The 12,851-nt window shown below is 40.9% G+C and overlaps 1 protein-coding gene across 1 annotated transcript in view; it reads left to right on the top strand.

Annotated features, from left to right (window-relative positions):
- The window catches only part of CELSR3 (cadherin EGF LAG seven-pass G-type receptor 3), a 147,951-nt gene that overhangs the window by 83,652 nt on the left and 51,448 nt on the right, over nt 1–12,851 (top strand). Inside the window, exons 21-31 of the mRNA XM_087954169.1 lie at nt 602–751; nt 1,430–1,610; nt 1,824–1,991; nt 2,434–2,560; nt 4,053–4,259; nt 4,979–5,153; nt 6,418–6,530; nt 7,063–7,142; nt 7,579–7,705; nt 11,575–11,682; nt 11,976–12,112. Coding sequence (XP_087810295.1) covers nt 602–751; nt 1,430–1,610; nt 1,824–1,991; nt 2,434–2,560; nt 4,053–4,259; nt 4,979–5,153; nt 6,418–6,530; nt 7,063–7,142; nt 7,579–7,705; nt 11,575–11,682; nt 11,976–12,112 — 1,573 coding nt within the window. The remainder of the gene's footprint in view (nt 1–601; nt 752–1,429; nt 1,611–1,823; nt 1,992–2,433; nt 2,561–4,052; nt 4,260–4,978; nt 5,154–6,417; nt 6,531–7,062; nt 7,143–7,578; nt 7,706–11,574; nt 11,683–11,975; nt 12,113–12,851) is intronic.

Raw genomic sequence — 12,851 nt, 5'->3', positions numbered from 1 at the left:
AAGAATCATAAAATACAACACTTAGTGATAATCATAGGTTATTATAAGCAATCAAATCATACATAGGTTACTAATATGCAATCAAAACATACTAGGAAAACAAATAAAATATAAATTGTAAAGTTACAAGTAACATGGTTATAATCATAAGTGGGAGGAGGTAGTACTAGGAAGGTCAGAAGAAGAATAGTAATACAGTCTTAGTAAATAAGTTGACAGTATTGTGGGAATTAGTAGTTTGGCAGAGTGATGGCATGGAAAAAACCATTCTTGTGTCTAGTTGTTCTGATGTGTAATGCCCTATAGCGTCGTTTTGAGGGTAGAAGTTGAAACAATTTATGTCCAGGATGTGCGGGGTCTGTAGATATTTTCACAGCCCTCTTTTTGACTCGTGCAGTATACAGGTCCTCAATGAAAGGCAGATTGGTAGCAATTGTTTTTTCTGTAATTCTAATTATCCGTTGAAGTCTGTGTCTCTCTTGTTTGGTTGTTTTGGTTGCAGAACCAAACCAGACAGTTATAGAGGTGCAGATGACAGAAGATGGCATTGTCTCTCAGACCTAATGCCTGAAGCCTCTTTTTTTCTTTTCCCCCCTCACAGTGCTCAGCATTGATCGCATGGAGAATCACACCCATCTCAGAAGACGCTACCCACGTTATCACAGTACCCTCTTCCGTGGCCAAGCCATGTGGGATCCCCACACACACATAGTCCTCCCTCACTCCGTCCTTACCCCCCGCAAAATAGAAGGTAAGTGGCAATTTTTTTTCTGAACTCCCCCAGGCCTGGTTCAAAAAACAACAACTGAAAGAAGTAGCCTCCTTTTCCACATCCTTCCCAAAAATTGCTTTAGAAACTCTCTTTTCCTTTTTTTTTTCTTTTTCTTTTTTTGCTGTTCTTTGAGAGGTGTCATAGAGGAAAGAAAACAAAAAGGTGAGGGTTTTCATGTCTCTTTTGGACACTAAGAATGAGCTGTGACTTAACTTCTTGCATAGGTGATTAATAGCTCAGGAGCCAGAGGCTTTGTCTGCCATTAGAGAAGGTCCTAATTGAACTGCTGGTCCCTGATGGGGAAATACCACCTACTCAGCCTTATGACATTTATTTGACAAGATGGCTTTCCAGAGTTTGGGGGGTGGGGTCATTTTACTTCAGAATGACTGAATGTGGCCTATTATGTTCCGAGGATACAGCTGAGATCTGAATATACATCTAACTTATCCCATCTGGAACTACCTTCCAGATATTTAGACTCAATAACATCTTCCCCAGTCCAGCACATCAGAAGCGGGCAGATTGGCAAGGTTGATTTAAGATTCTTGGGAAATAACACACTGACAGTCTCAGGTCTTTCCTTCCTTGGCCTTTGTCTTTCTTCAAAGGCAACTGTGCTATTGATTCCTTCTTGTTTTGCTGTCTTGATTCCAGTTCCCACCATGACAATAACTGCATCAATTAATACTGAGACCAATGTCACAATGGAAAGTCCTCCCCCAAGGCATTCTGTCCAAGAACCTGAGCCTGCTATCACCATCCTCATTCTCATCATTTATCGCACTCTTGGTGGACTTTTGCCTGCCCGCTACCAGGTGGATCGGCGCAACCTCAGGTATTAGTCTTCCTTCTCTACTGAGTTCTTTGCAGCCTGGCATGTTCCTACCAATTTTAAATGCCTGTGGTTTGTTTTATGGATAAAGGCAATTAGTTTGTAATCAACAATATCACAATTGGATTGTTGTGACACTGGATATCAGTATTGCTGTCTGAAACAATCCAGCCTTGATGGTGTTGCCAAGTAACAAGGCTTCTTGGTTCCATACAGGTTGCCCAAAAACCCTGTGATGAACTCCCCCATTGTGACTGTATCTCTGTTCAGCAACCACACTTTTCTGCAGAACAATTTGGAGGAGCCACTCATGCTAGAATTCCGCCTGCTTGAGACAGCCAACCGCAGCAAGCCCCTCTGCGTTCAATGGAATCACTCTAGCCAGTAAGTTGACTGTGGGTCAAGTCACTCTTCAATGGAGCCATGTATCCTTGTATCTTCAGGCTTCTGGAAAGACTTATGTCTTTTTAAGGTGTGTTCTGGAATTTCATCTCCTATGGACTATAGGCCATTAAGATAGCATAGTGGCAAAATTATTGGTTCTCTTTGGTCTCGCCTGTGGAATCCACTCTGTTGAGAATGAAAGTAATCAAATTCAGGCATCTGCTGCTAGAGGCCTCAACTCAACTCCCAGCATTCCCTAGCCAATTAAGGTTACTAAGGTTGAGAAACTTAATCTATGATAGTGGAAACCACATCTGGCATAAATATGGTCATTGTCTCTCATTCATCACAGTATCTGTAGTGTGAGGTATCTTAAAAAAAACACACCTTAACAATCTTTCCTTTGAACCGTATCTTTTTATGGATTTCTTTATAACTGCAGGATTGAGCCCACTGGTTTCTGGACAGCACGGGATTGTGAACTTGTGCACCGAAACACCACTCATGTCCGCTGCCATTGCTCCCAATTTGGTACTTTTGGGGTGCTGATGGACAGCTCCCACCGAGAGGTAACTGGGTTTCTTCAAGCAAAGAGCGTCTGCTTTTTAGTAGCGCATGAAAATGTCTTTTATAGGGGTGAAGACACCAGTAAAGAAAATGCCCCAGTAAAATAGATGTACACCTTAATTTACAACCATTCATTGAGCAACCATTCAAAGTTCCAATGGTACTGAAAAGAATGACTACAATCAGACCTCAAACTTGCAACCCCCCACTGTTGCATGATCAAAATTGCACTTGGTGTGTATTTACGATGGCTTCAGCATCCCAGAGTCATATGATTACAACTTATGACCTTTCCAACTGGCTCACAACAAGCAGCCAATGAGACAAGTCTGATTCTCTTAATGATTGCAAGATTCATTTAACCATTGCACTGATTCACTTAACAACCATGGCAAAAGGATAATAAAATCTCTCATGACCTACTTAACAATTGTTTTGCTTAACAATAACCATTCTGGTCTCAATTGTGGTCGTAAGTTGAGGTCTACCTCTAATCATAGAATATATTTGGTCCCTCATGTGCTTGCTAATCCATGTTGAACTAAATGTTGAACTAAATTTACTACAAAGAATGAGAGAATCTGTTATGTCTTCCTCTTACCATGTAATATTCAACCATTTTTTTACCACAGAGCTGAAAAAAAGGAACTAGTTAGATAGATGACAGTTTTAAAAAATAATTTTAAGGAAGATGTATGTAAGGGTGGGGGGGGGAGGAAACCTGCAAGCAACTTTGCCTTATCATTATGAGGAGAAATAAGAGAAGTATTAGTATATTTGCCTAATGTGTTTTATCAGAACTTAAATCTGGAAATAGATTTTATCTTGGGTTTTCTTCTTTTGAAATTTGTGTGTGTGGGCGGGGTTCTGATCTGTCTTAACTGCATATGTTGTTTGTCATTCTTGAATAGGTATGTAATGCGTATTCTGTCATGGCTCCTTCACTTCTTAGAAAGATCATAATTGACACGTTTGTTCTGCTTGCTGCATCCATCATCATTTATCATTCTATGTGATGAATATATAGTTTTCATTTGCAGAATTGTTACCAGGCAGCAATTATAGATAGAAGTATTTTAAACAAAATATATATGGATGTATGCCTCAGCAGGTGGCAGCACCTGCCTGGCCTTTCCTAGATCCTTTCCCTGAACTGGTTCAAGCCTAGTTAGTCCTTGGGTGGGAAGCTACCAGGAAACATCAAGATTAAAAGCTAGACTTTTAGCAAGATTAAAAGTCAAAAAGTACCTCTATGAGAAGATAGTGACAAACAACTGCTATATCATTGCCAAGCAAACAACATGGAGGTGTCCACAAACTTACCAGTAGTCAAACTTGACTTGAAAGAAGCAGGGGTTTATTTTTAATGGGTTTGATGGGATGTTTTTTTCATTGTGATGATGGAATAATGATTTTAAGACGTTGGTGTAATAGACATCTATGGTGCCAACAAGCAACCTGACTTATCCTCTTGTGTTTGGTTTTTCCTTACAGCAACTGGAAGGTGACTTGGAGACGCTGGCCATTGTGACTTATTCCTTGACATCTCTTTCTCTTCTATGTCTGCTGCTGACCTTCTTCTTTCTGATATGCCTGAAAGGACTCAAGTCCAATACTCGGGGAATCCATTGCAATATTTCTGTCACTCTCTTCTTCTCTGAGTTGCTGTTCCTCTTCGGTATCAATCGTACTGAAAATCAGGTGAGATGGAACAAAGAAGAGAAGCAAGAGCCCTGGTGGGTAACGTAGTAGGAAGCAAATGGGAGCTTCATTGGATGGAAAACAGTAGGCCTAAGAAGACCTCATCTCCCAGAACTTGAAAAGTAGGAAATCGGGGTTATAAAATGAGTGAGTTGGGGACTAGACCAGCACTTATGCTAATTAAACAAATTGCTCATATATTGAAATGTCTACATAAATCTGTCAACACATTCCCAGATTGTGGATATAAGACATTCAGTTTTATCTGATATTTTGAAATCTTCATTCAGTATCCAGCACACTCTGCTGCTAGCTGTGATAAAATATGATGTTCATGGTGATATCATGAATAAATGTTGTGATTATATACTTGCAGTTTGATGTTTGACACAAGGATGTAAGTCACTATACATGTCTGATCATTTTATTGATTATTATTTTAGCAAATTTATACTCCCCAGAAATGACTCTTGCACCTGATTCTCCTCTGTAGATGTCAATACCAAACATCACACTCTGTGCACCAGTGGTAATCATGTCAATAAAACCATTTAGATCAGAGGGAATGTGGCACTGTAATCTGACAGACCCACCACCCGTGAACTCAAAGAAGAATTTAGGAAAAGCATTTTGCAATATTAAATTCAGAACAAATTAGTCATCTAGAAGCAAAATGTTTAGTTGACTTTATTTGGATGATGTTGGTTTTACTTTTTCAGTTCTTCTGCACTGTGATCGCTATCCTGTTGCACTACTTCTTTCTCTCTACTTTCGCTTGGCTCTTTGTGCAAGGCCTTCATATTTACCGCATGCAAACTGAAGCTCGCAACATTAACTATGGAGCTATGAGGTTCTATTATGCCATTGGCTGGGGGGTCCCCGCCATAATCACTGGTAAGTGCAGATGTGCTTGAAACAAAACAGTTTTTCTCTAGCACGCTCCACAGATCTCTAGGCTACTACAGCTCTTGTGTCTGATATTTATCTGATATTTTGAAATCCTCATTCAGTATCCAGCAGTCTCTGCAGCTAGCTGTGATGATGCCCAAAAGATGATGTTCGTGGTGATATCATGCAAAAATGTGATCGTTACACATATGTGATTATGTTAAATTGGTGAAAAGGTGCATCGCAGGGCAATTTTTTTTTAACCAAGATACCTCAAAAGGGTTAACAAACAGAATGTGTGCAAAATCCAGGACCCGTGACTCCTGTGGAATTGAAATTTGGCAAATTTTATAAAAAGTTTTATGACATAATATTATGGTAAAGCATGTTATGACTTAATACAAAATGTCATAAAAATATTTCCTGTTCTATGGTCAATGACTGTGCTATACAGTTCAACATGGGCTTACTTTCAACTGAATTTTTAAGAACTTTTAAAGTGCATTAGAAGCTCTGCCACTGTTGAAGGTATTGAGAAATCTGGTAAGGAAATATTTCTGAAACGATGAGCCCCAGGCCACGCCTCATCTAGTAATCCTCAAAATTCTATTCTGGAAAATTGGTAGCTACAGTCCCAACACTGGATTAGACAAGGGTGATTCAGAAAGGCAGTACAGGTCCTGCAGTAGATACATTAAACCTGCATAGTGTGTAAAGCTGCGGTTTCCCATCCCGCTTCTGCTGTCACGATATATTGGGCTGCCCTCCTAATGACCCTCCTAGCCAGCATAGTTGGTTGAAGATGACATCAATTGTAGTGTGTGTGTTTGTGTGTGTACATGAGTGTATGAGTGAGAGAAAGGGGGAGGGAGGGAGAGAGAGTTGGTGCAGCTGGAAATTTGTCCAAATTTAGGGAAAACTGCATATAATCCTTAATGCCCAAATTACATTTTATTGATTGCCAGTCCTTAAAATGTGCCAAGATTCGTTATTGTATTCTCAACTTTCACAGTTCAAAATCCAGTTTACTTTTATGAGGTGATTAGGAACAATGTCACAAACAAGGATTCTCAGTAACTATGCAGACGAATTAAACCTTAAGTAAAACTAGTTCTGCTTGCAACATTCCAGGTTTTTCTTCATCAGAACCAAGAAAATCCAAGGTGTGGGGGCAGGGAGAAGGAGCATTTCCAGAGGGATATGCAACCTACCTTGGTCAGGGGCATGAAAATTGTAGTATAGACTTTATCTTTTCTTTTCTTTTAATCAGGATTATCAGTTGGTTTGGATCCAGAAGGCTATGGGAACCCAGATTTCTGCTGGATTTCCATCCATGACAAACTGATTTGGAGTTTTGCAGGGCCCATAGCTCTTGTCGTTCTGGTAAGCACGTCTTGTGATTGATTTATATTAAATCTGTTTTGCAAAACTCCTGAATAGCCATGTAAAAGTGTCCATTTGCTTAGCCAGGATGCTAGGCTGAAGCCCTTCCTTTTCCATCCTCAGCCTATCTGCTCCCTGATTTGCCATCCCCATGCTTCCTTTCCTTGCCATGGCTACGTGGACTTTTACACTATACTCTTTTTTTCTACTTTCTACCACTTTGTCTTTATTTTCCTTTTAGCATCTCTCTCATGCTACTCCTGGAGACTGGCATTAATGAATCTTTTGGAGGGGCTGGGGGACGCATCTGTTATACTTTCTGCACTTTTTGAGGGTCTATCGCAATTCTAGAAAGGAATTAGTGCACAGAAGGCTTGTATTCAGGGGCCTGTTCATGTTAGCTATACCAGATAGTCACCCTTCCAAGGAAGGTGTGTCTGGAGGGGAATGGCATAGGGAGGATAAAGTTGGTGAGCAATCTGTTTTGCTTAGTGCCAAAACTACTGTCACTAACCGCTGAGTTTGTTTCCAGATGAATGGGGTTATGTTTCTTCTGGTGGCAAAGATGCTGTGCTCACCAGGACAAAAGGAAGCCAAGAAGAAAGCTGTGCTGTGAGTATTAACTAATTACAATGGTCTGCTGAGGCAAAAGCTTGCTCTGCAGCTTAACCTTTGTTGCAAACATTTGTTCATCAATGTTCACCTTCTCCATAAGTGTTTCTCCTCTTCTAATTAACAATAAAAACACTTTGCCTGCTGTCAGTCTTGCTATAATCTCCTTTCCAGTCTTCCAGATGTCCTCTGCCTCTCCAAAAAGGATGTTGCTGGAGGCAGGAAGTGTGAGTCTTATCACTGCTCGCTTATTGCTTGAGCCATATATAAGTTGGGGCCATTTCCTGGTGTGTTTTATGGGTCCGTGTCTGAACTATGATGAGTGGGCTAACACTACTGATAGTTCTGCAACAGTGTCTCAACCTGTAGTTTAACCGCATATTCTAACGTCCATGTCTGCCTCTCTGGGGGGTTCTTTCTCTCTGTCTGTCTCCAGCATGATGATGCGAAGCTCCTTCGTTCTGCTTCTAGTTATTAGCACTGCTTGGCTCTTTGGTCTCTTGGCTATCAACAACAGTGTCCTGGCTTTCCACTACCTCTACACTGTCCTCTGCAGTCTTCAGGTAACTCTCTGAACTAGGTTGGTGGTTGGGTGAAAACTATGGAGCCGTCAGAGAGGAAGGTGTCTCTGTTCTGCTGGCAACTGTCCTGCAGAGCGAGTTAAATCCTCGGCAAACCTTGAAGCTGCTGTCTAAGAAACATTTCTCCTTCAGTTATGCTAAAGATATTGACATATTGCTGGATCCAAGGCACTGTGTCTGCAAATCTCCCTGCATGTTTTCATGGGTAGTCTTCTGTGCTGAGCTAGGCTGATTGTTCCATTTTTCTATGCTAACGGTCTACAATATAACCAATTTTCAAACTGAGCTGGATACCTGCAGAAGACAGCAAGGAGTACAATATTTTTTTTTTGTTTCATAAGTATCATTAGACAACGAGCACCAATCAAATAGCAAATGGAGTGATGAAGGATGATAGTCTGTCCACTGGAACAAAAATGCTGAATATACAGTATTTAATTATCATTAAAAAGAGAAAATAAGGATTAAGTGAAGAGGAAGGGAAGAATAAAATCTCTATATATTATTTAAAAGTAATGGAGAATCTCTTAAGAGATGAAATAGCAGAAGCCAGTGAGGGGGAGGGGGTGGAATGAAGAGTGAATTTGACTGAATGTGGGTATGAATTCATGCTTGAACTTGCACCGTATCAATAGGAAAGATGGAAGGCGGATGCTTTATTGCATCTGTGGATTGCATCCAGTGGCCTTGTTTAGTGTTGCCCATTCCCTATTAGGGAAAGATGGCTGGAAAGAGCTGCAGCCAGGTCACTGAGACTATATTGTGCTGATAAAATTGCTCACATTCACTTAACCTCGGCTCTTCATTGACAGAATCTGGTGTTGCAATGTGTTTCTGAAACTCCTTTCAGCCTATGGCGTATCATGTGTGCTTTCCAGCATTATGTCTGCCACTGAAAAACTTGATTCAAGTTCTCATGACTCCTTTAAGGTACCCTGCAGGAATGTTATGGGTGGGGCCCCCAAAGTGGCCAACACTCTTTGAAGGATGACGATTTGCCACCTTCCTTGAGTGTGTGGGTGGAACCCTCACTCCAAGGATCCACTAATTTTGAACAATTCTGGTCTGGTCTCCAACCTGTTCTTAGTGGAAAGCCAGATTTAGAACACTCTTGAAGAAGCAGATTATTTGGGCTGGATCAGTCCAGATTCAGACTCAAGCAAGGGGTGGCTATGACATTGGTCAGTGTTGTAGTTGATTATATTTGTTAGGTTCTGGTTTGAGGGAGTGCATCCTTTTCAATCCTTTTAGATTTCTCAGCAATATTTGACACTGTCAACCATAATATCCTGTGAAACCTTGGAGCTGGGGGCACTGTACTTCAGTGGGCCCACGTCTTCCTTAGAGAACAGAATTCCAGCTGGTAGCAAAGAAATATCAGCCCAAGGGTTGTTCACATATGGACTCTTTCTTCATTCTTCTCCTGCTTAGCATCTATATGAGATTGCTGGGAGGGGTCATCTGTTGATTTAGGGAAGACATCATCAAGACACTGATAATACACAGTGTTACATCTTCATCCCATAAAATGCTGAAAACGCTCTAGAAATCTTGACGTTATATCTGAATGCTGATGAGGATGCAAGGCAACGTTCATGTAGAAGGACTTTCTATCAGTTCCGGTTATAACTTCTGGTTATGAAAAGGGGAGTCCATAATTTGGGTTTCATTCTGCATTCACAGCTATTGCTAAATAGGCAAGTGAAAGCTGTGGTCAAGAGGACTTTTTCCAACTTCAGCTGCTGCACCAGGGAAAGCCCTGGCAAACAGTGACTGCACTGCACTCTACTGAATATATGAGGGCTGTCTCTGAAGTTCACTCCAAACTCCAATTGGCCCAAAATGCAGTGACTTGTATGTTGCTAGACCAGAGTCACCATAATCATATAACACCTATTTTGTACTGTAGAGTCACTGCATTGGTTGTCAGTATATTTCTGGTATAGCTCAAAGTTCTGAGTTTAATCTATAAAACCCTATGTGGTTTGGCACCTGGCTACTTGCAGGACCTCTTTCTCCCCATAGAGGTGACTTATACAACCCACCTCTTACATGTACCCCAGAAAAAGTCCTCTAGAGATAAATAGACAATGCTTTGCAGGGGCAGTCCCCATATTCTGAATATCTTCCCTCTTGAAACTAGATTAGCACCTTCTTTATTGACATTCCAGAAATCATTCAAAGCCAAAGTATTTCAGAGGATATTTGGGGATCATTTGCATTCATCTGCATGTTTATTGCATTTTTATTTGTTTTATTTGCTTTTTATATTTACCTTATTTTTTAGCATGCATGTTATGCTTTTATTAGTGTAAATACTGAGTTTACAGTAAGTTACTTAATGGTAACTGGCTGCCTATTTGTTTCAGTACTGTTCATTTGCTAATTTATTAAGACTTTCTTTGACTCTACTGAGTGTGCTACAGGTATACAGTAGATTAAGATGCTTCTATTCTGATTTTTTTTCTGGTGTATTGTTCATAAATAAGACAATTTCTCCCTCTAGTGGAAAATAAATCATTACATTTCTTCTGGCTACAGAATTTAAGAATAACACAGCTTAAACACATGGGATGGGATGAGAAGGTGCCCTCTGGAAACTGACAAATTACAAAATTCAGCATTTCTCACCATTGTCTATGCTAACCTTTGACTGCTAAGCATTCAACAAGCCTTGGAGGGCTACAGGTTTTCTTATTCCTATATGAGGGTTATATCATAGGGAAGAAGTATTTTGAGTGTCACATTCATTAAAAAAGGATGCTAGATGATCAGTTTTGTTAATCTACACCTCTGTCATGCCCCTGGTGGAGACTGACTCTGAGGGAGAGGAGGAACAGCTGACAGGGAGTGGAAGTGTGGCTCCAGAGGTTGTGGAGGAGGCTGGGGAAGGGCAGAGGCTGGCTGTGCAGTCAGAGGAAGATCCAGGCCCATCCCCTCTCCATCCTAGGGCATACAGGGAGGAGAGGATATGGGAGAGATGTGGTCTATTGGGGAGGAGAGGGCCTTGATCCTCTTCATGGGCTGCAGCTGTGACAACTGGGTAAGAGAACAGACATGCGTATGGGCGAGTGCTGGAAACAAAGCGTGGAAATATCTCTAGTTTATTGTTCCTCTCTGAGTTTAGCGTCCTTCCCAGTGTGTCTTCTGATATCTGTGGACATCTTCAAGCCCTTATCTTGCCTGGTTTGTGTTGTTTTTTACTCTTTATAATTTAAATGGTATTTCCTCCTTCTTGTAACTGCTTGTGTGGGAGTTTTTTGTCACCAGTCAAGGATATTTGGAACTTGGAAGCAACGTGAAGGAATAAAAGGGGCTTCTCCTGTTTTTTTGTGACTGTGTTTAATTTGTATCACACCCTGGGTCATCACATCCTGTATCTCATGAATGGTATTGGCTGGAAGGCTGAGCTAAGTTTTAATCCTGGCCTGAGACTCTGGAGAATGACTGCCACAGGTATTCCTGGTGATATAGGTCATCTGATCTGGATGCTTTAAGTTAGTGGTTTAGGTTGATTACTATTTTATTTACCAAAAAATTCATGTCTTCTTCTCCCATGTATTTCCTGAATGTTTTCCTATCCAACCAAATCTATTTAGAGGTGGGGAGAAGTATACTTATCCCAAAGGTGGTTTTTCAAGAGGCAACTGGACTTTCTGTTTTTTCCTTGAAGACATTTTGCTTCTCATCCAAGAAGGCACTTGAAAAAGCACCTTTGGGACAACCATGACCTAGATGACTGAGATTCCCCATAGACAAGAAGCATACTTGCTTGCTAATCCAGTGGAGGCTGCTATCTGGAAGTATCTCCCATGATCCAGAGTGGGTCTCTCTCTCTCTTTTTTCTGCAGGGTTTGGCAACACTGATTCTATTCTGTGCAGTGAACAAGGAGTTCCTGGAAGCCTGGAAAGGGGCTTGCCTGGCTAAGAAAGGCGAAGAAGCCCCCAGAAGTGGCCAGGTATGGACTGGGTGGAGATAAAAAGAGGTTCCTTTGTCCTAAGTCTCCCCATTCAAATACACTTTTCCCCTTAAAAGTCCTTAAGCAGTGCCTTGTTTATTCACTTGATTTATTCTTTACACTTTATTGTATTTGTTTGCTTCATTATTATAGACCAGTGATTTGATATTCTTGACTGACTCAAGTCTTCTTCCTACTGTTTAAGCTGGTCCTCAAGATAGGTTGTCTCCTTAATATACAGAGAGTCAAATAGATCCCTCTTGTTGCTTTCCTATGTTCTTCTTCCATGTCAGGGCCACAATGCCTACAACAACACAGCACTATTTGAGGAGAGTGGCCTTATTCGTATCACTCTGGGAGCCTCCACAATCTCGTCTGTTAGCAGTGTGCGCTCAGGCCGTACTCATTCTAGCCAGCGGGGCTACCTCAGGTAGGAAGCTTCTCCACAGCATGTCCGAATACATGCTTTGGGTTAGTTGTTTTTTCATATGGAAAGGTGGGATAAGTTTTAATAAGTAAATACATAAATTTATCTAAGGAGAATTGTCTGTGGCTTAGTAAGGGTACCATTTCTTCTGGAGTCCATAGCAGACTCCTCAGCCTTAAATATTGTATTCTGCATGTGAGCAGGGTTTTGAAAGCCACTTAGGTAATAATGCACCAATCTCATCATTATGAGCCCCATTGATTGTTCTTCCCTCCATTCCCCAATATATGCTCAGCTAGAATTTCATTGAGGCCTAGTGGGTATACAAAATGGATGTTGACAGAGGGAGATGAAGTGTACAAAGAAGTAAACATTGTGATTTTGACCCAATGGCTTTAAAAAAAAACTTCTCCACCCCACCCCCAATTCACATGTATTTTCACTCTTTAAAAGATAATACAGTATGAGCATATCTGAATCATCTCACTTCCCTGCACCAACCAGTCAGGTAGCTTTGGAAACTAATAAGCAGAGAGTCAGCCTTTTCCTGTTGTCGTTTCTCATCAATTTATACAAAATGTCAGGTAGCCCCTGGAGGTAGCAAGCCAATTTACTCCTCTGTAACCATAGGTAGCTTTATGATCATGATTATGTCAAATCCCCCTTTAAATCAATCATCACATCTAATCCATTTTTACAAATATGTCACATTTACATATTTGACATTTACCTGTGAATCCCT

The sequence above is a fragment of the Notechis scutatus genome, chromosome 2, assembly GCF_049901735.1.
Source record: "Notechis scutatus isolate UNSWTSFEM ecotype Mainland chromosome 2, rNotScu1.2, whole genome shotgun sequence".
Classification (NCBI taxonomy): Eukaryota; Metazoa; Chordata; class Lepidosauria; order Squamata; family Elapidae; genus Notechis; species Notechis scutatus.
This window is presented reverse-complemented; position numbering and strand designations above follow the sequence as displayed.